Source organism: Scyliorhinus torazame, chromosome 2 (genome assembly GCF_047496885.1).
Source record: "Scyliorhinus torazame isolate Kashiwa2021f chromosome 2, sScyTor2.1, whole genome shotgun sequence".
In the NCBI taxonomy this organism is placed as follows: domain Eukaryota; kingdom Metazoa; phylum Chordata; class Chondrichthyes; order Carcharhiniformes; family Scyliorhinidae; genus Scyliorhinus; species Scyliorhinus torazame.
The window spans coordinates 38,931,580-38,957,715 of NC_092708.1; the positions used below are offsets into that span (position 1 = coordinate 38,931,580).

Consider the following 26,136-nt stretch of genomic DNA (forward strand, 5'->3'; position numbering starts at 1 on the left):
CAGTTTCTATCACTAAGCTAGACCCATTTGCCCGCATTTGGCCCCTATAACCTCTATACCCACCCTGCCCATCTAACTGTCTAACTGTTTTTTAAAGGAAAAAGTTGTACCCACCTCTACCACTGCCTGGCAGCTCGTTCCAGATGCTCACCACCCTCTGTGAAGAAATTTCCCCTTTGGTCTCTTTTGAATCTCTCCCCTCTCACCTTAAACCTGTGCCCTCCAGTTCTAGATTCCTTTACCTTTGGGAAAAGATGTTGACTATCTACCTTATCTGTGCCCCTCATTATTTTATAGACCTCCATAAGATCACCTCCGACGCTCCAGAGAAAAAATTCCCAGCCTCCCCTCATAGCTTAGACCATCAAGTCCTGCTAGCATCCTCGTAAATTTCTTCTGCATTCTTTCTAGTTTAACAATATCTTTCCTATAATAGGGTGACCAGAACTGAACACCGTATTCCATGTGTGGTCTTACTAATGTCTAGTACAGCTTCAACAAGATGTCCCAACTCCTGTATTCAATATTCTGACCAATAAAATCTCGCATGCTAAATGCTTTCTTTACCAGCCTGTCCACCGCGACTCCACTTCAATGGAGGTTAATGTAAGCCTACTTGTGACAAAAATGATGATGATTATTATTAGCAGCTCTGGATACTTCTGGCTTCACAGATACATGAGGCAGGGATGCTGTTGTCACGTGTAAACACGTGGCTACAGGGATGGTGCAGGCGGGAGGAATTCAGATTTCTGGATAACTGGGGCTCTTTCTGGGGAAGGTGGGACCTCTACAGACAGGATGGTCTACATCTGAACCTGAGGGGCACAAATATCCTGGGGGGGAGATTTGTTAGTGCTCTTTGGGGGGGTTTAAACTAATGCAGCAGGGGCATGGGAACCTGGATTGTAGTTTTAGGGTAAGGGAGAATGAGAGTATAGAGGTCAGGAGCACAGATTTGACGTCGCAGGAGGGGGCCAGTGTTCAGGTAGGTGGTTTGAAGTGTGTCTACTTCAATGCCAGGAGTATACGAAATAAGGTAGGGGAGCTGGCAGCATGGGTTGGTACCTGGGACTTCGATGTTGTGGCCATTTCGGAGACATGGATAGAGCAGGGACAGGAATGGATGTTGCAGGTTCCGGGGTTTAGGTGTTTTAGTAAGCTCAGAGAAGGAGGCAAAAAGAGGGGGAGGTGTGGCGCTGCTAGTCAAGAGCAGTATTACGGTGGCGGAGAGGATGCTAGATGGGGACTCCTCTTCCGAGGTAGTATGGGCTGAGGTTAGAAACAGGAAAGGAGAGGTCACCCTGTTGGGAGTTTTCTATAGGCCTCCAAATAGTTCTAGGGATGTAGAGGAAAGGATGGCGAGGATGATCCTGGATAAGAGCGAAAGTAACAGGGTAGTTATTATGGGAGACTTTAACTTTCCAAATATTGACTGGAAAAGATATAGTTCGAGTACATTAAATGGGTCGTTTTTTGTACAGTGTGTGCAGGAGGGTTTCCTGACACAATATGTTGACAGGCCAACAAGAGGCGAGGCCACGTTGGATTTGGTTTTGGGTAATGAACCAGGCCAGGTGTTGGATTTGGAGGTAGGAGAGCACTTTGGGGACAGTGACCACAATTCGGTGACGTTTACGTTAATGATGGAAAGGGATAAGTGTACACCGCAGGGCAAGAGTTATAGCTGGGGGAAGGGCAATTGTGATGCCATTAGAAGTGACTTGGGGGGGATAAGGTGGAGAAGTAGGCTGCAGGTGTTGGGCACACTGGATAAGTGGAGCTTGTTCAAGGATCAGCTACTGCTTGTTCTTGATAAGTATTTACCGGTCAGGCAGGGAGGAAGGCGTAGAGCAAGGGAACCGTGGTTTACCAAAGAAGTGGAATCTCTTGTTAAGAGGAAGAAGGAGGCCTATGTGAAGATGAGGTGTGAAGTTTCAGTTGGGGCGATGGATAGTTACAAGGAAGGATCTAAAGAGAGAGCTAAGACGAGCAAGGAGGGGACATGAGGTATTTGGCAGGTAGGATCAAGGAAAACCCAAAAGCTTTCTATAGGTATGTCAGGAATAAGCGAATGACTAGGGAAAGAGTAGGACCAGTCAAGGACAGGGATGGGAAGTTGTGTGTGGAGTCTGAAGAGATCGGCGAGATCTAAATGAATATTTTTCGTCAGTATTCACTCAGGAAAAAGATAATGTTGTGGAGGAGAATGCTGAGACCCAGGCTATTAGAATAGATGGCATTGAGGTACGGAGGGAAGAGGTGTTGGCAATTCTGGACAGGCTGAAAATAGAGAAGTCCCCGGAGCCTGATGGGATTTATCCTAGGATTCTCTGGGAGGCCAGGGAAGAGATTGCTGGACCTTTGGCTTTGATTTTTATGTCATCATTGGCTACAGGAATAGTGCCAGAGGACTGGAGGATAGCAAATGTGGTCCCTTTGTTCAAAAAGGGGAGCAGAGACAGTCTTGGAGGGGATTATAAGAGACAAGATTTATAATCATCTAGATAGGAATAATATGATCAGGGATAGTCCGCATGGCTTTGTGAAGGGTAGGTCATGCCTCACAAACCTTATTGAGTTCTTTGAGAAGGTGACTGAACAGGTAGACGAGGGTAGAGCAGTTGATGTGGTGTATATGGATTTCAGCAAAGCGTTTGATAAGGTTCCCCACGGTAGACTATTGCAGAAAATACGGAGGCTGGGGATTGAGGGTGATTTAGAGATGTGGATCAGAAATTGGCTAGCTGAAAGAAGACAGAGGGTGGTGGTTGATGGGAAATGTTCAGAATGGAGTTCAGTTACAAGTGGAGTACCACAAGGATCTGTTCTGGGGCCGTTGCTGTTTGTCATTTTTATCAATGACCTAGAGGAAGGCGCAGAAGGGTGGGTGAGTAAATCTGCAGACGATACTAAAGTCGGTGGTGTTGTCGACAGTGTGGAAGGATGTAGCAGGTTACAGAGGGATATAGATAAGCTGCAGAGCTGGGCTGAGAGGTGGCAAATGGAGTTTAATGTAGAGAAGTGTGAGGTGATTCACTTTGGAAGGAATAACAGGAATACGGAATATTTGGCTAATGGTAAAGTTCTTGGAAGTGTGGATGAGCAGAGGGATCTAGGTGTCCATGTACATAGATCCCTGAAAGTTGCCACCCAGGTTGATAGGGTTGTGAAGAAGGCCTATGGAGTGTTGGCCTTTATTGGTAGAGGGATTGAGTTCCGGAGTCGGGAGGTCATGTTGCAGCTGTACAAAACTCTGGTACGGCCGCATTTGGAGTATTGCGTACAGTTCTGGTCACCGCATTATAGGAAGGACGTGGAGGCTTTGGAGCGGGTGCAGAGGAGATTTACCAGGATGTTGCCTGGTATGGAGGGAAAATCTTATGAGGAAAGGCTGCTGGACTTGAGGTTGTTTTCGTTGGAGAGAAGAAGGTTAAGAGGAGACTTATAGAGGCATACAAAATGATCAGGGGGTTAGATAGGGTGGACAGTGAGAGCCTTCTCCCGCGGATGGAAATGGCTGGCACGAGGGGACATAGCTTTAAACTGAGGGGTAATAGTGAACTCGCCAACATTGAGGGCATTTAAAAGTTTATTGGATAAGCATATGGATGATAATGGCATAGTGTAGGTTAGATGGCTTTTGTTTCGGTGCAACATTGTGGGCCGAAGGGCCTGTACTGCGCTGTATCGTTCTATGTTCTATGTTCACACATACATGAGGCAGGGATGCTGTTGTCCCCGCTGCTGTTTACCCTGACAATTGAACCACTGGCGATCACCCTCCGAGCAGCGAAGGGGTGGCGAGTTATCCAAAGGGGAGACGGAGAGCATAGAGTCTCACTCGATGCAGATGACCTGCTCCTCTATATCACGAACCCCCTAGACAGCATGGAAGGAATAATGAAATCCCTGAAGGAGTTTGGAGCCTACTCGGGTTACAAGCTTAACCTGAGTAAGAGCAAAATCTTCCTCGTGAACCCGCAGGAGAAGGGGCAGAGCTGGGGGACTGGTGTTCAAACTGGCCCAGACCAAATTACGCCACCTGGGGAGCCAAATAGCCCATGACTGGACATGTATCCACAAGTGGAACCCGATTAAACCGGTTGGAGAAGTTAAATGGGACCTGTAGAGGTGGGGCTCTCTCCTACACTCCCTTGCAGGGTGAGTGCAGATGATCAAGATAAACGTGCTGACGATCAAGATGAACGTGTTGCCCATGTTCCTCTTCCTGTTCAGATCCCTCCTGGTCTCCATCCCCCAAGGTTTTTTCAACACAGTTGATAAGTTAATCATGGTGTTTGTTTGAGGGCAGGTGGGGGGGGGGGGTGCACGCCTAAGACATGTCAGGTTCTGCACACCCTCCTTTGAGGCCATGTCCAGGGTTCGGGGAGTGAGGGTGGAGCTGTGCCCATTAGTGGCGGTCTTCGGGGTGTCCGAGCTCTTCACGGGGGGGGGGAGCTGAAGCCCTAACCTTTGCCTTCCTGATTGCCTGCCACCCAAGGCTGTGCAGACTGTCTGTCCGACTTTGTGGAACTTCTCGGGCTGGAGAAGATAAAGTTTGCTGTCTGTGGGCCAGAAGAAGGTTTTCACAGGATGTGGAAGCCGTTCACCAACTTGTTTCAAGACCTGTTTGTAGCCAGCAACCAAGAAAGTAGCGGGGCGTGGAAACACAGAGCAAGTCACAGAACAAGGAAGAGAAAGGGGGGAACAAACACAACCTAGAGGAACACTGAGGACAGGCAGAAGGGAGGAAAACTGCAAGAGACCGGTTTGCTGGCAAATTAATGCCTCAACCACATTGTACATAAACCACTGTAAATATGTGTTTTGACCAAGTTTGGCAATGTGAAGTCCACAAGAAAAGTATATTCGTTTAGGGGTGCTGTTGTTACAGTTGTCGGTTGGAACTTCTTGTTTATGTGTTTGGTTTTGTTTGGCTTTTGTGAATTTGTGATTTAATATGTGAAAAGGGAGTGGGATAGCTTGATCTTGGTTTCGGACAATGCGCGGCACAACATCGAGGGCCGAAGGGCCTGTTCTGTGCTGTACTGTTCTATCTATCTATCTATAAAAGCTCACACAAAATGGAATGAAACCAAATTTGGGCTGGAATTGAATTTTGCGGTCATTCTTTTCAGGGTTCTAGTTACAATCATTTATAAGCAAACTATCAAAGAGGATTAGGAAGGGCACACTTGATGGTTCACCTTTTTTTCATGCATTTATACATGGCTTTTACAGCAAAGCTTCACTTTCTTTTTTGCTGGTGTGATCATTATGCTGGAGAATGTTATGTAGACTTTGTACAAATAACTTATCATCATTTTATTTTCATGAATTATAAATTAATTGTCCTTTGGGGTGTTGTTTTTGTTGACATCCAGATTCAGTTATTATTTGGCTTCGACGATGCTTGCAGAAATGCACTTCTCTCCACTCCCATAACATACAAGACAGATTATTCCTCACTTCTGTCTGTCTCCGAGGTGGAGCAAACAATCGAAACCATTTACATCTACTGCAATGAGTTTGCTGTACACTGCAACACCTCAATATGTCCAAACTTCTGAATTCAGTCTGGTGCTAGTTTACCATTGTCAGTGTAAGGCTAGGGCATTCATTCACTTTGCAAATAGACTGGCTATTGCTCTGATTTTCAGCTGGTCCCTCCTCTTTAGATGCTTTTATGTCTATTTTTTTATGTCTATTAGGTGTATTAGATGCTTTTATGTCTCTTGTTTTTGTTTCGAAATGCCTCTAAGAATGGCAGGTATTTACACTCATTGGAGTGTGATATACCCTCAACATCGTTGTGCTTGTCATGTGTGATTCTTTACCATGATGTGTGAACTTCTGGCCTATCCCTGTCTAAGCCTGGCCTCACCATGATTCCTGCACTGCCAATACCATCCTGCTCCAAGCCTAATAGTAGCTCTCTTGCCACTAGCACAGGCCCACCCCCTGTTTATGACACAGGGCAGGGGGAGTAGGCCTCTCGATCTCAATAAGGAGAGAGGCCTGGGAGAGCGAGAGGGAGAATTAACAGGGAACTGTCCACCATTCTGGAGGTCAGTGGCCACTCTTTATTTGTAACGCTTTTCTCACAGCTGGATTGGTACCATGGAATTCACAAGTTATGCTTCCTGGCAAAGCCAAGTCAATGTTGCAGAGGTCAGTAATGGCAAAAATAAATTGCCACAGAAGGCATGAGGGTGCTACCAGTTAGAGGCTTCTACCGTTTGGATAAGGCATTATACTGACGCTCTCTCTACTGACAAGTGGGTGCCTAAAAAAAAAACCCGATGGCATGCAGAGCAAGTGAGTTGTGTATTAAAGCTGGTGATTATCCCTCAGCTGACAACACAAAAAGAGATATGTAATCCTTTTCCCCCACTACTGTTAGTGGGATCCTGCTATACGCAAATTGGTTGCTACTTTTCCTGTTCGAACCAATGAAGTGTTATGTTAAAACAAAGAGCAAAACCGTGCAGGAACAGGCCCTTCTGCCCTCCAAGCCTGTACCGGTCATAGTACCACCCTTGACCAAAACCCTCAGCACTTCCTATTGGCATATCCCTCTCGACCCATCCTATCTATGTATTTGTCAAGATGCCTTTTGAATGGCGTTAATGTATCTGCATCCACAACCTCCCCTGGAAGCGCATTCCAGGCACTGGTCACTCTGTATAAACATTTTTTAAAAACTGCCTCGCTCATCTCCTCTAAACTTTGCCCCACGGACCATAAATAATAATATGCCCCCTGGTGACTGACCCCTCCACCCTGGGAAAGAGTGCCTGCCCATCCACTCAATCCATGCCCCTCCAATCTTGTGGATCTCTTATCAGGTCACCCCTCCACCTCCGTCGTTCTAATGAAAACAGTCCAAATCTATTCAGCCTCTCCGCGTAGCTAACACCCTCCAAACCAGGCAACATCCTGGTAAACATCCTCTGCACCCTCTCCAAAGCCTCCACATCCTTCTGGTAGTGTTGCGATCTGAATTGTGCACAATATTCAAAGTGCGGCTTTGCCAAGGTTCTATACAACTTAATTTAATTAATCTTTATTGACACAAGTAGGCTTCTGTTAATGCTGCAATGAAGTTACTGTGAAAAGCCCCAAGTCGCCACATTCCAGAGCCTGTTCGGGTACACAGAAAGAATTCAGAATGTCCAAATTACCTAACAGCACATCTTTCGGGACTTGTGGGAGGAAACAGGAGCACCCGGAGGAAATTCATGCAGACAAGGACAACGTGCTGACTCCACACTGACAGTGACCCAAGCCGGGAATCAAACCTGGGACTGGAGCTGTGAAGCAACAGTGGTACCCACTGTGCTACCATGCTGCCATACTATAGCATGACTTACCAGTTTTTATACTATGCCCCGTACAATGAAGGCAAGCATTCCGTATGCTTTCTTGACTACCTTGTCCACTTGTGTTGCCACTTTGAAAGATCGGTAGACCTGCACGCTCAGATCTCTATGACTTTCTGTATTCCTAAGAGTTTTGCCCTTTGTTATATTTCCCCTCTGATAGACCTACAAAAATGCATTACTTCACATTTGTCTGGATTAAACTCCCATTTGCCATTTCTCTGCCAAAGTCTCCAACCTATGTCAATCCTCAACACCATCTGCCACTCCACCAACCTGGTCATCTGCGAACTTACTAATCAGACCAGCTATATTTTCCTACAAATGGTTTATGTATACTACAAACAGCAGAGGCCATAGCACACTAGTCACAACCTTCCATTCAGAAAAACACCCTTCTGCTGCTACCCTTTGCCTTCTGTGTCCAGCCAGTTCTGCATCTATCTTGCCACCTCATCTCTGATACCATGTGACTTCACCTTTTGTACCAGTCTGCCATAAGTCACCTTGTCAAAGGCTTTGCTGAAGTCCATGTGAACAACATCCACATCCTTCCCCTCATCAATCATCTTTGTCACCTATTCAAAAAACCTGATCAACTTAGTGAGGCACGACCTCCCCTTCACAAAACCATGCTGTCTATCGCTAATGAGTGCATTTGTTTCCAAATGGGTAAAAATCCTGTCCCTGATAATTCCCACCAATAATTTACCTACTGGAATGTAGCAACTCGTGGCTTTTCACAGTAACTTCATTGAAGCCTACTTGTGACAATAAGCTATTATTATTATTATTATTATTATTATTATTATTATTATTGCCGACATGAGGCTCACCAGCCTATAGTTTCCTGGATTATACCTGCTACCTTTATTGAACAGTGGTACCACATTAGCTATTCTGCAGTCCTCTGGGATCTCCCCTGTAGCCAATGAGGATACAAAGATCCTCATTGGGGCTGGTTTAGCACAGGGCTAAATCGCTGGCTTTGAAAGCAGACCAAGGCAGGCCAGGAGCACGGTTCAATTCCCGTACCAGCCTCCCCGAACAGGCAACGGAATGTGGCGACGAGGGACTTTTCACAGTAACTTCATTTGAAGCCAACTTGTGACAATAAGCGATTTTCATTTCATTTCAAAGATGTCAGTCAAGGCCCCAGCAGTTTCCTCCCTTGTTTCCCTCCGTATTCTGGGGTAAATCCCATCTGGCGCAGGAGACCTAGCTGCCTTAATGTCTTTTAAAACACCCAATACTTCCTCTTTTTCGATGTCAACATGACCCAGACTGTCTACACCCTATCCAAGAATCATCTTCCACAAAGTCCTTTTCTTTGGTGAACACTGATGCAAAGTACTCATTTAGTACCTCACCCATTTCCTCTGGCTCAACATGTAGATTCCCCCCACTGTCCTTCAGTGGTCTAATCCTTTCCCTGGCCACTTTCTTGTTTTTTTACATATGAATAAAAAGCTTTGGGATTCACCTTAATCCTACTTGCCAAGGACTTTTCATGACCCCTCCTAGCCCCCCTAATTTCCCGCTTAAGTACCTTCCTACTTTCTTTATACTCCTCAAGGGTTTCGTCTGCCCCCCCCCCCCCCACCTCCGAGACTGTACAAAAGCCTCCTTTTTCTTTTTGATGAGGTTCACAATATCCCTCGTTATCCAAGGCTCCCTAAACTTCCCATCCTTCGTTCTCTCAGGAACATGACTTCCTGAATCCTAATCAACTGCCGCTTGAAACACTCCCACATGTCCGATGTTGATTTACCCTCACAATCCAAATTCTTCAATTCCTATCTAATGTTATCGTAATTTGCCTTTCCCCAGTTTAGCACCTTAACCAGAGGGTTACCCTCATCCCTGTCCAGAAGTACCCTAAAACTTACAGAATTGTTATCACTACTCCCAAAATGTTACCCTACTGAAACCTCAACCACCTGTCCAGGGTATTTCCCCAAACCAGGTCCAGTACTGCCCCTTCCCTAGTTGGACTATCTACATATTGCATCAAGAAGCCCTCCTGGATGCGCTATACAAACGTCCCCATCTAAGCCCCTAACACCGAAGTGAGTCCCAGTCAAAATAGGGGAACTTAAAATCCCCTACTGTAACAACCCTGTCACTTTTGCACATATCCAAAATCTCTCAATACCTATCTGCTCCTCTATCTCTCGCTGGCAGTTGGGGGCCTGTAATAAACCACTGACATCGTGATTGCCCCTTTCCTGTTCCTGAGCTCTACCCAGATTGCCTCATTATATGAGCCCTCTGAGGTGTCCTCCCGCAGTACTGCTCTAATATTCTCCTTAATCTGTAATGCTACTCCCCCACCCCTTTCACATCTCTCTCTGTCTCTCCTGAAGCATCTATATCCTGCAATGTTCAGCTGCCAATCGTGCCCTTCCTTTAACCACGTTTCTGCGATAGCCACAACGTCATAGTTCCAAATAATAATCAGTGTCAAAGTTCATCTGCCTTACCTGCTATACTTCTGGTGTTGAAACATATACACTTCAAACCACTATGTTTGAGCAGACAGGTGATTGTTCTCTTATTTTTGTTCTCTATTTCTCCTCCAGTTATTACACCTTCTAAGCTAATGCTCTGGTCCCCACCCCCTCTGCCATACTAGTTTAAATCCTTCCGAGTGACTCTCGCAAACCTCCCAGCCAGGATATTGGTGCCCCTCCAATTGCTACCCATCCTTCTTTTACATGTCCCACCTGTCCTGGAAGAGATCCCAATGGTCCAGAGTATGTTGAAGTATAGTCGTCATTTTAAAATGTTTTGGGGCAACTTGGTGGTATGTGAAGTGCTATACTGCTATTTCACTTTCTTTTTTTAAAGTCACAACAGTTAGAAATGAATGTATTTTGGCAGTAGCCAGGTTTCATTATTTTTAGTATGCTTTACCATTCCAATGTTGCTGAATTTCATCTTCCTGCTCGTCTTGCATGAATAAATTGAGTTGAATATTATGCTCTCAGCTTAACAGATATGACTAAACTGACTTTCGGTTGATTCTGACTGCTCACACACACTCTTGGTGTCATATTTGACCTTTGAAATGCATATCTGCCTCTGGATCTGTCACTTAAAATTTTCCCCCTACCTCCTGCTGTATTGCCTTACTCCACCCCTGCCTCCGCTCATCTGTTAATCCATGCTTTTGTTACCTACAGCTGTATTAACTACTGCAATGTACACCTGGCTTGCCTCCCACAAAAACCCTTTTTGTTTCTAGTGCTCTGCTGCCCATGTCCCTATGCCAGGTCGTGTTTACCCATCATTGCTGTACTCTTTGACTTACTTTGGGTGTCTCACTTTTAAAATTGTCTAATTGTTAGTTTTGTTTACAGATCCCTCCCTATCTCTGTAACCTCCAGCTTCACAACTTTGAGATACCTGTGCAATTCTGGCCTTGAGCATACCGATTGTGTTTCCCCAAAATTGGTGGCAGCACCATCAATTGTCTAGGTCCTTAGCTCTGTAATTTCCTCCCTAAACTCGAAATACTCCATTAAGATACTCCAGAAAATGTCACTGTGACCATGCTTTGGCCATTTCCGCTAACAGCCCCATGCATAGCTCGGTGTCAACATTTGCTTAATGCTCTCGTAAAGTGCTTTGGGACATTTTATTACGGGAAGGGTATTATGCAACTAGAAGTTGTGGAAATTTCAAGACATCCGTTCATGCTTGGACTTCCCCAAATATACTTCTTACCTCTGAACCCTGGAGTTGGGCAGTCTTTTAAAACAATCAGAGAATCATAATGGTCACACTGCTTTCAATGCAAACAAATCAGTTGTTCTTGAAAGGACTTTGAGTGGTGGTAGCTTATGTCAGAGGGAGGCTACATGTTGAGTCTCGCGTGAAACATTGATATATTGCGTGTGCGGAAAGAGGAGGCTAAAGAATTAGCCAATTCACTTTTATATATTTAAGTCTTCAAGTAGGTTTTGATAAATTCCAGCAAACTTCCAAACTATCCATAAATTGAGTTAGCCAACTGCAAGAATTGTTGGAATTTAAAATGGGCAGACTTAAAGTACCCAGCATCTGTAAAGTGCAGGATGTCATGAGAGATTTTGTAAGAACACATTTCCCTGTACATGCAGTATCAGCTGACTTTCACACAAATATCCAGATTAAAGCCAGACTCAGAACTATGAGGCTGATGTTGATGGTATCTGTGTCTTAGATGCTGGACTCCTTTAGATGCCTGTAATTGAATATTTTAGCACAAGAAGTTACCCACGTGTCATTCAGAGTATTTCACCTGTTGTGGGTGCATAGTATTTAGGCTGGTGGTGGTGGACAGTGAGTGCGATAATCTGTTTGCACAGTATTGCTTTGTGGGAATAGTCAGTTCTGATGTCCAAGCCAATAATAGGCAAGATATTGTCAAGTCTGTGCCCTTTAGATTTGGTGTGACGATAAGGGCCATACCTTGGCCGAGGTTAGCATGGGAGAGAGTAAAACCTTTACTTTGGACCTTGGCACCAAAGGTGCTGGTGAAGATGTGGCTTAGCAGATCAGTTACAGAAATATTGTGGAAAATGAAGGTCCAATGACTGGCACAGTGGTTAGCACTGCTGTCTCCAGACCCATACTCCATTCCAGCCTTGTGGGACTGTCTGCATGGAGTTTACACGGTCTCCCTGTGTCTGCATGGGTTTCCTTTGGTGCTCCGGTTTCACCCCTCAGTCCAAAAATGTGCATGGTGGGTGGATTGGCCATGTTAAATTGCTCCTTGTGTGTCCAAAACGTTAGATGGGGTTAAGGGGCTCGGATGGTGGTGTGGCCCTGGGTAGAGTCCCTTTTGAAGGGTGGTGTAGACTCGATGGGCCAAATGGCCGCCTTCTGCACTGTAGGGATTCTATGACTCGGGAGCATTAATTTTGAAAGAACAGATGTAAATTACTTTTTTTTTTTTTTAAATTTAGAGTACCCAATTCATCTTTTCCAATTAAGGGGCAATTTAGCGTGTTCAATCCACCTACCTTGCACATCTTTGGGTTCTGGGGGCGAAGCCCACTCAAATACGGGGAGAATGTGCAAACTCCACACGGACAGTGACCCAGAGCCGGGATCGAACCTGGGACCTCGGCGCCGTGAGACTTGTTGCTAACTTTGGTTGGTTCTTAATTTGTTGCTCGTTGTGTCTTTACTTAATTTGCTCTGTTTCTATAACCTTTGCTCTAGAGTCGCCAGGTATCTTTATGATACCGCCACGAGGTTCAAGTTCAAGTGCTGATCAATAACTCAATACACCAATTAGTAAGATTCAAATCAAAACACATTTATTATACACAGTCAATCACTACTCGTGCATTAAACTCTACTTACTAGACTATCTTTAACACTAAAAGGCCTATACTTCGCTTCGGAACTGGCCCACCAGGTCAGGGGAACAAATGACCTTTTTGTTCGATTCTGAGTCTGCAGGATTCAAAGCTGGTATAGACTGGTAGCTAGGAGCGCCTATCTCGTAGCGTGCGTTGACTGGAGACTTACTTGGTTGATGCGGCAGCTAGGCACGTCACTGTCGAGGGTTGTTTCGAGCTGCTGAGTGACCCTGCCAAGAAGGACGATTTGAACTTGGGGACTCTATTTTATAGTCCCCAAGGGCTTCACGCCCTTTGGGCGGACCCCGTACCTGGTTCCAAGTGATTGGACTAAGTTCTGATCACTTGGATCGATTTCTCCAATACTAGAGCTGTTCCCTGATCGCTGGGCTGTTCGTGAGTGTCCGTTGGCCTTCCTTTGTCTTGGCTCCTGCTGGCGCCGAGGAGTCTGGCTTGGCGTTATTCACCTTGAATGTTTCAATTGTTCCTGGGGATCGCTCATTAATATGCAGGTGGCTGTTGGTTTCAGTGCTGTCTGGGTTTCTGAAAGTTCTAATACACAGGAAACTTTGCACCTGCTTGTTTTTCCTGGCTTGACTGAATTTCCCTGCATTCTTTGCGGATCTCCATTTTAAGTCAGGAAGTGGCCAACCCAGGTGGCTACAGACTGCAGTGAGATGTAAATTACTTTGAGGGTTTGTTCCGCCCACAAGAATAGACTGGAGTTGGAATGCTGTAGGACGATGTGAAGGATGGGAAAAACCAGCCAGCCATCAGAAAAGATCCTGTGCTGGATTCTCCGTTCCTGCGTCTAAGTGCCGATGCCAACGGAAGACCCGTGGTGTTCCACGAAGGGAAAATCGGCACGAAACCCTCACCAATTCCGGTACCAGTGAGGGCCTAGTACCGGCTCTGCGTGAAACATCCGGGGATCGCGCGGAGAATGGCCGCGAATTGCCGGGTCCCAGGCCGCGTGTGCGTAGGGCTGACAAGCTGCAGCCGCGCATGCCTACATCCCCACCGGTCGCGCCGGAAAACATGGTGCCGGCCGCACTGGACCGCCTACCGGCCCACCCCGACCCCACACCCATCCCCCACCACTCCCCCCAGCTTTAGCAGAATCCCCCGCGGCCAGTGGCACCGATCTCGGCCGAATGCAGGGTCCCAGGTTCGATTCCACGCTGAGTCACTGTCTGTGTGGAGTCTGCACGTTCTCCCCGTGTCTGAATGGGTTTCCTCCGGGTGCTCCGGTTTCCTCCCACAGTCCAAAGACGTGCAGGTTAGGTGGATTGACCATGATACATTGCCCTTAGTGACCAGAAAAGGTTAGCAGGGGTTATTGGGTTACGGGGATAGGGTGGAGGTGAGGGCTTAAGTGGGTCGGTGCAGTCTCGATGGGCCGAATGGCCTCCTTCTGCACTGTCTTCTAAGTTCCAGCAGAAGCCCCCTGGCCAGCGGCACAGATCTTGGCCGAATGGGCGGTGCTGGACACTGTCCACAGCTGGCACGTCAGCTGCACGACTGCCGGGACCACACTTGGCCCACGCTGAAGGGAACTCGGTCCATCGGAAGCAGAGCATCGCGGGTGGGCCGGCTGACGACGCGCCAGTGGCATTGTGGCATGGCACGCGTCCCATTGACAAAGATCTGGAGGGGGCGGACCATCGTGAACCGGCATCAAACCGACGACTGCCCGATTTTGGCCGTTTTCGGTTTCGGCATCAGGCTACGGAGAATTCTGCCCCTTGTCCTTGAAGACATGGAGAGTAAAGGGACCATTTAAAATCATACGGCTGAAAGTATAACTTTGAGAATGGTAGAAATTACTTAAACAGAGGGGCGATTTAGTGTGGAGTGGAGGTGGAATGAGATGAGAGAGCATGATACATTGAGAAGGAGATTGAAATCACTGAAGATGAAGAGTTCACAGTCCACAGTTTGAGGGTGAAGTACAAAGTTCAAGGAGAATCTCAATGGAGTATGAGTGGTCATGGAGTCAGAGAGGTTTACAGCATGAAAACAGGACCTTTGGCCCAATTTGTCCATGCCACCCAGTTTTTACTAAGCTCGTCCCAATTGCCCACATTTGGCCTATATCCCTCTATACCCATCTTACCCATATAACTGTCTCAATGCTTTTTAAAAGACAAAATTGTTCCCGCCTCTACTACTGTCTCTGTTAGCTCGTATCAGACACTAGCTACCCTGTGTGTGAAAATAATTGCCCCTCTGGACCGTTTTGTATCTCTTCCCCCTCATCTTAAAACTCTAGTTTTAGACACCCCTACCTTTGGGAAAAGATGTTGACTATCTACCTGGTAGCGAATTGAAGAAAGGAGGCACTTGGGTGGAGTAAGGAGAGATGAAGGTAGGGAGAGAGACCAAGGCATGGTTTGACGATGAGGGCCATACTGCAGGGCTGATGAGAGAAAATATATGATCGTGTCTTATTTTCCCTTCGTACCCAAAAGGTGGCCTTCATTCCATAATATTGCCTTGTTTTTAGAAACTCTTAACTTAACATAGGATTTGAGTCAGTTCTGGTGTAAGCTGATACTCCCCTCCCTTTGAACTATGAATTCAAGTGATATTGGAAAGCTGGTATTTTGATGCTCTTGTCCGTCTGGAGAATGAGATTTTCATGTCTCAACAATTGGCAGCGGGACAGAGGAGTATTTGGACCATTTCCTAAACTCCTCTAATGTACAGATGTAATGTTTTTATGGTGAATAGATTAAACCGTGTTTGCACAATCGAATGAATGAGGATATTTGAAAGAATGAAATAGTTGTAGTCCTTTATCATCTCAATTAATTATAGTATACCATTAACTGCCACCAAGAAAACTGGATTTGTTCGAACAAGGTACATACCATCTGTTGTGCATAGTGTGAACTATTGAGCAAATTCAGTTTCCCAATAGTCATGGTGCATGTTAATATGTACATTGATTTGAGGCATAATTTACATGGTCTTCAAGTTGGATTGTAATTTAATTGTTGTTGGCCGTGTAGTGGTACTGGCCGTGGACTAGTAATCCACGGTTGCAGCGCTCAAATTCCACCACATGGGAAGTTTAAAAAGGGTATTTTGATAAATATAGACTTGATGTAATTTAGTTGCATGCAGCCTAATTACTGGGTCCCAAATTAACCTTTCAAACTGTTTTAGTTTGACAGCAAAGGACTCCGACAAATAATACCAAAGCTCAATGCATCAAGGATAAAATAAAGCAACAATGCACTAATCAATTAACCAAATGAGCTAAAGAACAAAAGGTATAATTACCAGTAATGCACTACAGACTTCACTACTTCAAGGCCCTTGTGCTGACAGGAATTCTTCCTCTACCCTCGAAAGCACACAGTTCTGCCTAGTTCCCACACTGACAGGAATTCTGCCCCTACCGCTAGCTGCAGTGGTCCAATTATGAATCATAGAATTTACAGTGTAGAAGGAGGCCATTCGGCCCATTGAGTCTGCACCAGCTCTTAGAATGAGCACCCTACTCAAGCCCACGTCTCCACCCTATCTCTGTAACCCAGTAACCCCACTTAACCTTTTTGGACACTTAGGGCCGTTTAGCATAGCCAATCCACCTAACCTGCACATCTTTGGACTGTGGGAGGAAACCGGAGCACCCGGAGGAAACCCACACAGACACGAGGAGAACGTGCAGACTCCGCACAGACCGTGACCCAAGCCAGGAGTCAAACTTGGAAACCTGGAGCTGTGAAGCAATTGTGCTAACTACTGTAATACCGTGCTGCACGCTAGTTTTCACACACAGGAATTTTGCCTCTGCTCTCAAGAACGTATAAATATCCAGTTTCCTATCATTTGGTGTACACACAAAATGGTCCCAGAGACCATATTTTATACCAAATTCTGGCTTTGCCTCACCTTGGTGCAAATTTGTTGTCTGCGATTAGGGGCCCTGACTATTCATATTGTTCTCTTGCCATGGACATTTTCGCAGCATGTTTAAAATATGGATAGGAATGTTAGCAGAAAAATAGAAATAAATCAAATCCACCCTGATTAATTACTTCTGACGACTTGACCTTGTTAGCTTATTGCAGAATGCATATGCTGTAAAAGCCTTTTAATAATCTTTATTGTCACAAGTAGGCTTACTTTAACACTGCAATGACGTTTCTGTGAAAAGCGCCTAGTCGCCACATTCCAGCGCCTGTTCGGGTACGCAGAGGGAGAATTCAGAATGTCCAAATTACATAACAGCACGTCTTGCGGGATTTGTAGGAGGAAACCGGAGCACCGGATCCGGAGCGCCCGGAGGAACCCCACACAGACACTGGGAGAACGTGCAGACTCCGCACAGACAGTGATCCAAGCCGGGAATCGAACCTGGGACCTTGGAGCTGTGAAGCAACAGAACTAACCCTGTGCTACCATGCAATTATCAAGTTAATGTTACGATCCCTACTGGATCTCAGATACTGGAGAAGTCAGATCCCAGAGTGAAACCTCGCTTGATAAATCTTACTTGAGAAACCATGGGGGGACTTCCGGAGGCAGCATGTAGGTGGAGATCGCATGTTTGGTCGCTCCTGCGAGAGCCTTTGTTTTTGTACCCGGTTTTTGGGGAGAATTTCATACGATCATTCGTGGGAACGCTTAAGGCAACTAAAGGATGTCGAAATCCTAGAAGAAGAATACAGGAAAAAAGGGGCGAGCCAAAGTCCGCCGGCGAGTTTGGTGGGGAGTTCAGCGGGAGGAAAGATGGCAGGAGCCAGCTCACTGAGTGGGGCTGTGTCCAACATAGTGTATAAGCTTGCAAATGTGATGGCAGGAGACTTTGAGCGGCTGTTTTCGAAGCACTTCGATAAGCATTGAATGGAGATGAGGACACTCGAGGAATGGGTGGGTGAGACCCTTCCCTGATTAAGGAGTCTTTGGCACAGATGTCGACGGCAGTACAGGAGCAACAAGAGGTGCTGAAGGGGGTGGAGAAGGCATTGTCTCAGCACTGTGACCAGTTCACCTTGTTGGGGGAGGAGCTGTGGATGGTGATGAAAACTAACCAATGGCTGTGAGCCAAAGTGGAGGACCTGGGGAACAAGTGAATGAGGCAGAATCGAAGGATTGTGGGCTGGAGGGCCACAGGCCTATGGAGTACTTTGCGGAGATGTTAGTTAAGTTGATGGGGGAGAGGGAGGAGGACCCCTTCCTCTACGATTTGGACAGGGCCCACCAGTCACTCCAGCAGAAACCAAAGGTGAATGAACCCATCAAAGGCTGTGATCGTCTGCTTCCACAGCTATCGGGTGAAGGAGAAGGTGCTGAGATGGGGAAGATGAAATGGTAGGTGATGCGGGAAGGTGGTGGTATACATATACCAGGATCTCTCAGCGGAGTTGGCGAGAATGCAGGGAAGGCCTTTGGTTGTGCAAAAGCTGAGGTTCGCAACTCCAGGGACTACTATTTTGAGACGGCGGAAAGCTGAAGGACTGGGACTGAATTGAGTTTGGAATTTGACCGTGTTATCTGGTTTTCTTAACTTTTATTTTGCATTGTTTTTTCTCTTTTTTTGTTTCTTAAGTGCATGAGGGATTTTCTGGGGTGGTTGGAGTGTCCTGAGGTGGGAGAGGAGGCGAGAGCAGAGTTGGAGGAGCCTGTGGGGATGGAGGAAGGGCAGATGGCGATGGGGAAGGTGCCGATGGGTATCGGATGGTTTTCCGGTTGAGTTTTAGAAGTTTCTGAATAAGATGGCACCGCTGCTGGAGGAGATGTTTGAGGATGCGGTAGTGAAGGGCGTACTGCCGGAGACTATGGGACAGGCATCCATTCCTCTGCTGCTGTAAAAGGATAAGGATCCAGCAGAGTGTGGGTCGTACAGGCCAGTATAGTTATTGAATGTGGATGCCAAGATTCTGGCAAAGGCGTCGGCGCTTGGGTTGGAGGAGTGTTTCCTGAAGGTGATTGGGGAAGAGCAGACTGGGTTCGTGAAGGGCAGATGGGTGTCATCTAATGTGCAGCGTCTGTAGAATGTAGTGCTTTCGCCGGCAGAAGGGAAGGAGATGGAGGCGGTGGTGACGCTGGATGCAGAGAAGGCGTTTGATCATCTGGATGGTGGGTGAAGCGGTTACATAAGGACTGTTGCTAACTTTTGGTTGGTTCTTAATTTGGCTCTATTTAATCACGTTTGCTCAAGAGTCGCCAGGTATCTTTTGACACCGCCACAAGGTTCAGAACTGAATACTGATCAATGACTCGATACACCAGTTAGTAAGTTCAAAAGCAATGCTCATTTATCTACACACAGTCAAAACTACTCATTCATAAACTCTACAAACTAAAAACTACCACTATTACTAAGGCCTATACTTAGCTTCGGGCGCCCACTCAGTCAGAGGAACAATGGCCGTTGCTCGGTTCTGAGGCTGCTGGGTTGAGCTGTTTACAGGGTAGCAACTAGGAGCGTCGATGTCGTAGCGTGCGTTGACTTGGGACTTACTTGGTCTGCTGTAGCTGCTAGGCTGGTCTCTCTCTTCTCTGAGAGCCAAAGCCAAAGGAGGGCGTTCCCCCTTGGGGGATACCTTTTATACTCAAAAGGGCTTCGTGCTCTTTTGGGCGGGCTTTGAACTTGGCCTCAACTAATTGGGTCTTTCCCAATCATTGGTATCGATTTTCCTCCAATAGAGGGGTGGTTCCTTGATCGCTGGGCGTGTCCTGGTGACTGTCAGTCAGCTTTGTCTTAGCTTCTTCTGGCGTGTGCATTCAAACGAGATGAATTCAGGATACTTTCCTCTGAATAGGGGAACAGGGCAGGGGTGTCACATGTTCTCTCTCTCTCTCTCTCTCTCTTTCCCCCCCCCCCCCCCCACATTTCTCTGTTCATGCTGGCAATAGAGCCCTTGGCCATTGCGCTGAGGTGCTCAGATGAATGGAAGGGAATAGTGAGGGAGGATTGGAGCATAGGGTGTCCCAATACGTGGATGATCGGTTGTATCTGCAGACATGTCAGTGGGGGATATTATGGCACTGCTTAGGAGCTTTTGAGGCTTTTTCAGGCTACAAGTTCAATTTTGGGGAAAAATGTGTGATTTGTGGTATCTTCTCTGGGGGCGGGAGTTGTGTGTTGGGGGGAGTGGGGTTGCCATTTCGGGTGGCAACAACCCACTTAGTTATCTGGACGGCAGGTGGCTCGGGACTGTGCTTGGCTCCGTAAATTGAACTTCATGAGTTTGGTGGGCAGGGTCAAGGCGGATTTTCTGAGATCGGATAGCCTCCCCCTATCGTTGGCAGGCTTGATGCAGGCGGTTAAGATGAACATTTTGAGGGCGGCATGTGGCGCAGTGGTTAACACTGGGACTGCGGCGCTGAGGACCCGGGTTCAAATCCCGGCCTTGGGTCACTGTCCGTGTGCAGTATGTACATTCTCCCCATGTCTGTGTGGGTTTCGCCCCCACAACCCAAAGAGGTGCAGGTTAGGTAGATTGGCCACGCTAAATTGCCCCTTTAATTGGAAAAAAATAATAATTGGGTACTCTTTAAAAAAAAAATTTTAAAACCTTTTTAAATGTACATTTTGCCGTGGTTTTTATTCCTGTTTCCCTGCTTGCTTGCTGGTCTTTTTGCCGAAAACATGTTTTATGGGCTAGAAAGGTTGATTCCGTTGTTTCTGTGGGCAGCTAAGTTAGCAAGGATTAGGAAGACAGTGTTCCATAGAGGGTGACAGTTGGGAGGGCTTGGCACTTCTGAACTTGTTATACTATTATTGGGCGGCAAACGCTGATAAGGTGCGGGCTGGAGTAGGGAGACTCTTTTGTGGATGAAGTTGGAGGCAGGTTTTTGTAAGGGGTTTTGCGGGCGTTGGCAATGGCGCCTCTTCCGTTTGCCCCAGTGAAGTATTCGGGGAGTCTGTTAGTGGCCATGCTGAAAATATGGAGGCAGTTTCGGCAGCACTTTAATTTGGGTGAGGGTAAAATTGATGCCGATTCGGGGACCCCTGGGTTCTAGCCTGGGAGGATGGATGCAAGGTTTCGGGATGGTAAGAGTGAGGGGTGGTGGAAATAAAGGATCTGTACCTTGAAGGGCAATTTGCGAGTCTGGAGGGGTTGAGGGCGAGGTTCCAGATGGCGCAAGGGGAGAGTTTCAGGTACATGCAGGTGTGTGAATTTGTGAAAAAGGTCTGTCCGACCTTTCCGGTGGCACCGCCCCTGTTGCTCGAGGGGGTGTTGGCGGTGATGGGTTCGGGGGGGGATCGATTCAGTGATTTATGGAGGATGCTTCAGGAGGATAGACTGCACCTGACAAAGATGAGGATGAGCCGGTTGTTTGAGTGGGATGGAGGATATTTGTGAGTAGTATGGGAGCGGGCCAGCCAATCATGTACTCGTTCTGGTCCTGCCCGAAGTTGGAGAAGTTTTGGGGGGTCATTCTTCAGCACCATGTTGGCAATTTTACATGTGGACCTAGAGCCCAGTTCTCTGGGGGCCATATTCGGGGTGTCGGACTTGTCAGAGCTGCAGGTGGAAGCGAGGGCAGATGTTTTAGCCTTCGCCTCGTAGGCTGGTCTTGTTGGGGATGGTGGTCAGCTTCTCCATCCTGTGCCTTGGTATGGTTGAGGGATCTAATGGAATTCTTGTATTTGGAGAAGGTGACATTTGCTCTGTGAGAGCAACGGAGGGGTTCCACAAGAGATGCGGTTTGTTTGTAATGCATTTTAGGGAGCTGGTTGCCGCCAGCTGCTGGACAAGGGGGGTGGTGGTGCTGGGGTTTTGTTTTATTTTAGGTTGGTTTTATTTTGTAAATGTTAGGGGTGGGATTCTCCCTTTTGGGGACTAAGTCCACACGCCCCCCCCCCCCCCCGGAAAATGGGCGAGAATCACTCTGGACTTTTTCCTTGCAAGTCCGGGATGCTTCTCCGTTTTCCAGGGGGCTAGCAGGACCCTGGCGTGCGTCCCGCGGTTCTGGCTGCCGGCGGGGCCCTGCTGTCCAGACCGTGCAGCTGTGCGCGGCGGCCTACCTCGGCACGCACACAGCGGGCCGGCGCGGAGTGCGGTAGGTCCCTCCCAGATTGCGATGGCCCGCCGATCGGTGGCCCCCGATCGCGGGCCTGGCCACCGCTGAGACGCCTCTCTTCCTCCCCCCCCCCCCCCCCCCCCTGCCCCCCACCAGGACCGCCACTGCAGCCACGTTTCCGAGCTCCTGCCGGGTGGTACCAGATGCAAACCACTCTGGCGGGAGTTCGGCCGGTCGACCACTGAGAATCGCCGCGGGGGCCTGTTCAAACGGCCCACGACCGGCGCCGCGTCGACTGTGCGCGGGACTGGCAGGTCCGGGAGAATTGTGTACGGCTATTCTCCCCAGACCGGAGAATCCCGCCCCAGGTGTTTTATATGTTTCATTGTTAAAATGTAAAATTTTGAACAATTGAATAAAAATATATTTCAAATAAAAAGAAACTGTGGAGGACAGTTACAGAACAAATTCATGGAGTCTGCTGATGAACTTTTAAGTAAAATTTATTAAAATAAGAAAATTTAAACATATTACACCAGACAAAAAGGTAATCTCAATGCGAACACAAGATGATCCCTTTTTTCCAATGTCCCCTTTACCCAGGAAGCTAAGGAATTTTGGCATATCCACATTGTCTCTTACCAATTTTTACAGATGCACCATAGAAAGCATCCTATCTAGTGCATCGCAGCCTGGTATGACAACTGCTCGGCCCAAGAGTGCAATAGACTACAGAGTCGTGAACATAGACCAGTTCATCACAGAAACTCGCCTCCCATCCATTGACTTTGTCTACACCTCCCGCTGCCTTGGGAAAGCGGGCAGCATAATCAAAGGCCCCTCCCACCTGGGTTATTCTCTCTTCCAACCTCTTCCATCAGGCAGGAGATACAAAAGTCTGAGAACACGCACTAACAGATTCAAAAACAGCTTCCCTGCTGTTATCAGACTCCTGAATGACCGTCTTATGGACTGAACTTATCTCTTCACACATTTGGATTTGGATTTGTTTATTGTCGCGTGTACCGAGGTACCGTGAAAAGTATTTTTCTGCGAGAAGCTCAACAGATCATTAAGTACATGAAAAGAAAAGGAAATAAAAGAAAATAAATAATACGGCAACACAAGGTACACAATGTAACTACATAAGCACCGGCATTGGATGAAGCATGCAGGGGTGTTAATGAGGTCAGTTCATGAGAGGGTCATTTAGGAGTCTAGTAACAGCGGGGAAGAAGCTGTTTTGAGTCTGTTCGTGCGTGTTCTCAGACTTCTGTATCTCCTGCCCGATGGAAGAAGTTGGAAGAATGAGTAAGCCGGGTGGGGGGGGGGGGGGTCTTTGATTATGTTGCCCGCTTTCCCCAGGCAGCGGGAGGTGTAGATGGAGTCAATGGATGGGAGGCAGGTTCGTGTGATGGACTGGCTGTGTTCATGACTCTGATCTTGGGCTGAACAGTTGCCATACCAGGCTGTGATGCAGCCAGATAGGATGCTTTCTGTGGTGCATCTGTAAAAGTTGGTTTGAGTTAATGTGGACATGCCGAATTTACTTAGTTTCCTGAAGAAAGCTGTTGTGCTTTCTTGGTGGTAGTGTTGACGTGGGTGGACCAGGACAGATTTTTGGAGATGTGTACCCCTAGGAATTTGAAACTGCTAACCATCTCCACCTCGGCCCCCTTGATGCAGACAGGGGTGTGTACAGTACTTTGTTTCCTGAAGTCAATTATATCTTCTCTTCTGAGTAGTACTACACTCCATATACTTCACCTGATGTCTATGTCTATGTATTTCCATGTATGGAACGATCTGCCTGGTCTGTATACTTTTCACTGTATCTTGCTACACGTGACAATAAACCCGAATCCAAATCCAGTAGTAACATTGCTAAACTGATCATGTCACTGAATTCTATGACTGGCTACATAGTCAACTCCCGTCCCACTCGCCTTTACTTTTTCTCAGAGGGTTAAAATTTGTCTTCATTGTCTGACACACACTGAACTCTCCGTCTTTCTCGGGTGTCTCTGGGCCCTTTTCGCTAGACTACAGCCCAGTTGTTTTTCTACTTTGTTTCTCTCTCTCTCTCTTTCCCCCCCCCCCCCCCCCCCCCCCTCCCCCAACCTTCTCTTTAACAACAGGTCCATTCATACCTCCAAGCACCAAGGCTCATAAAAAGACATGCCACTGGAATCACTCTACCTTCCTTAAGACACACATGCATGCATATAAATTCAACTTAAAATTATACATTGTTTATCATAGTAAGCAGGCCAACTTGGGGCAGCACGGTGGTGCAGTGGTTAGCACTGCTGCCTCACGGCGCCAGGACCCGGGTTCGATCCCGGCCCTGGGTCACTGTCCATGTGGAGTTTGCACATTCTCCCTGTGCCTGCATGGGTCTCACCCTCACAATACAAAAAGATGTGAAGGGCAGGTGAATTGGCCCTGCTAAATTGCCTCTTAATTTGGAAAAAAGAAGAATTGGATATTCTACATTTATATTTTTTAAAAATGTGAGCGGGCCACCGTAATCCTGTTACGCTATCCTGGGCAAGTGCGCAGTCAATTACAGCCCCACATGCCCCAGAGTCACAACCTAAGTGAATTAACCAAGAATTCTTAAATATTTCCTGAAATCTTTGGCCCTTGGTTGCCCAATAATTGCCGCCACCAGGATTGTAAATTAAAACACAATTTTTGTTTATTTTAACAAAATTAATGGTGAAATGCCCAGCAGATACAGTTGATAAATATTAGTAGCTACCTAACTCCAACTGGAACTTGCCTCGCACCCTCTGTACGCAGGACAGACTAACAAGGGGGCAGGAGGAGGATGTAAAAGAAAGAGAAGAGTCCTTGTTTCAGATAATGGATCCTTGCAGGCATTCTCCACAGTAAGCTTGGGAACCACACTCCATTTTCCTGGTGAGACAGAGTCTCTGTTTCAACTGGCTTTTCAAGTGAGGGCTTAAGTGGGTTGGTGCAGACTCGATGAGCCAAATGGCCTCCTTCTGCACTGTGTTCTATGTTCTTAACTGGATCTTCTTTTTGGAGAGATTTAACAGCCGTTTTCTGGAGAGGATTTTGTTGATTCTTTTCCCTCCGCTGCCAGAACCAAAAGTGAAACTAAAATGGAACTTTGTGGCTCTGAAAAACATTCCAGAGGGATAATATCCAAACACCCACCTGTTGCTGGGCAGAGCACACCTTCCGTACTGGCCACAAGCCACATCAATCAAACCGCGTTGTTACGGAGGCCAGTCAATTTCCAATCACCAGTCTAAAACAGCACAGCCTTCTGGAAGCTGCTTGTTTAAATTAAAGGCTGCTTTGCGTTAAAATCACAAATCCATTCAACAACCATGCATCAAAAATGTAACAGCAAAAATAAAAGAAAGGGAAAATAAGAGAATAAACAGGAAGGACCTTACAATCCTACTAAAATCTAGGACAACTCAACACATGGCAACATTTGAATTCAGTTAATAAAATCTTATAAAATTGAAAGCTAGCCTCAGTTATAGTAACTATGACACCATCATTGATTATTGTTAAAAACTCATCTGGTTCAATAATGCCCCAAGGAAGGAAATTGGCCATCCTAACCTGGTCTATCCGTTTTTTTCTTCTTAAAAATAAATTTAGAGTACCCAATTATTTTTTCTTTTCCAATTAAGGGGCAATTTAGCATTGCCAATCCACCTAACCTGCACATCTTTGGGTTGTGGGGGTGAAACCCACGCAGACACGGGGAGACTGTGCAAACTCCACATGGACAGTGACCCAGGGCTGGGATTCAAACCCAGGTCCTCCGCGCCGCAGTCCCAGTGCTGTCCACTGCACCACCGTGCTGCCAACCTGGTCTATCCTACATGTGACTCCAGACCCACAATGATGTAGTTGACTAACTTCCTTCTGAAAAACCCAGCAAGCCACTCAATTCAAAGGAAATTAGGGATGGGCAACAAATGCTGGCCTTTCCAGTGACGTCCACATCCATGAAAGAATACATTTTAAAAGTAATAATTTGCTATGCAATGCCACATTATTTGACAGATGTTTATGGTTGTTCTATTTTTGATTTTCCAGAAACACGATCAGGGGCATATTCTATTAGATTTAGTCTTCAGACACCTTGATCTGACTGAACGGGACTACTTTGGTTTGCAGCTGGCAGATGATACATCAGACAGCCCTGTGAGTATTGATTTCTGTGTCCCCACTTGGAATAAATTCAGAAGCTGCATAATTGACTAGTAACTAAAATGAAAATTTGTGTTCTCATGTGGGTTTGTTACTTGTTAATGTAAATCCACGTGATTTAATGTTAACCAGTCCAAGTTGAAAGCTTTTTTTTTCATTAAAAATGAGCTGATTACTTTTTTATGATCTTCAGGCATTCTGCATTG

General features: G+C 46.7%; 1 protein-coding gene across 6 annotated transcripts in view; it reads left to right on the forward strand.

Moving 5' to 3' along the window:
- Positions 1 to 26,136, forward strand: part of ptpn4a (protein tyrosine phosphatase non-receptor type 4a) — a 428,661-nt gene that overhangs the window by 143,424 nt on the left and 259,101 nt on the right. For all 6 annotated transcript variants that reach the window (XM_072470160.1, XM_072470166.1, XM_072470164.1 and 3 more), the window contains one exon: positions 25,817 to 25,924. In XM_072470160.1, the coding sequence (XP_072326261.1) occupies positions 25,817 to 25,924 (108 nt within the window). The remainder of the gene's footprint in view (positions 1 to 25,816; positions 25,925 to 26,136) is intronic.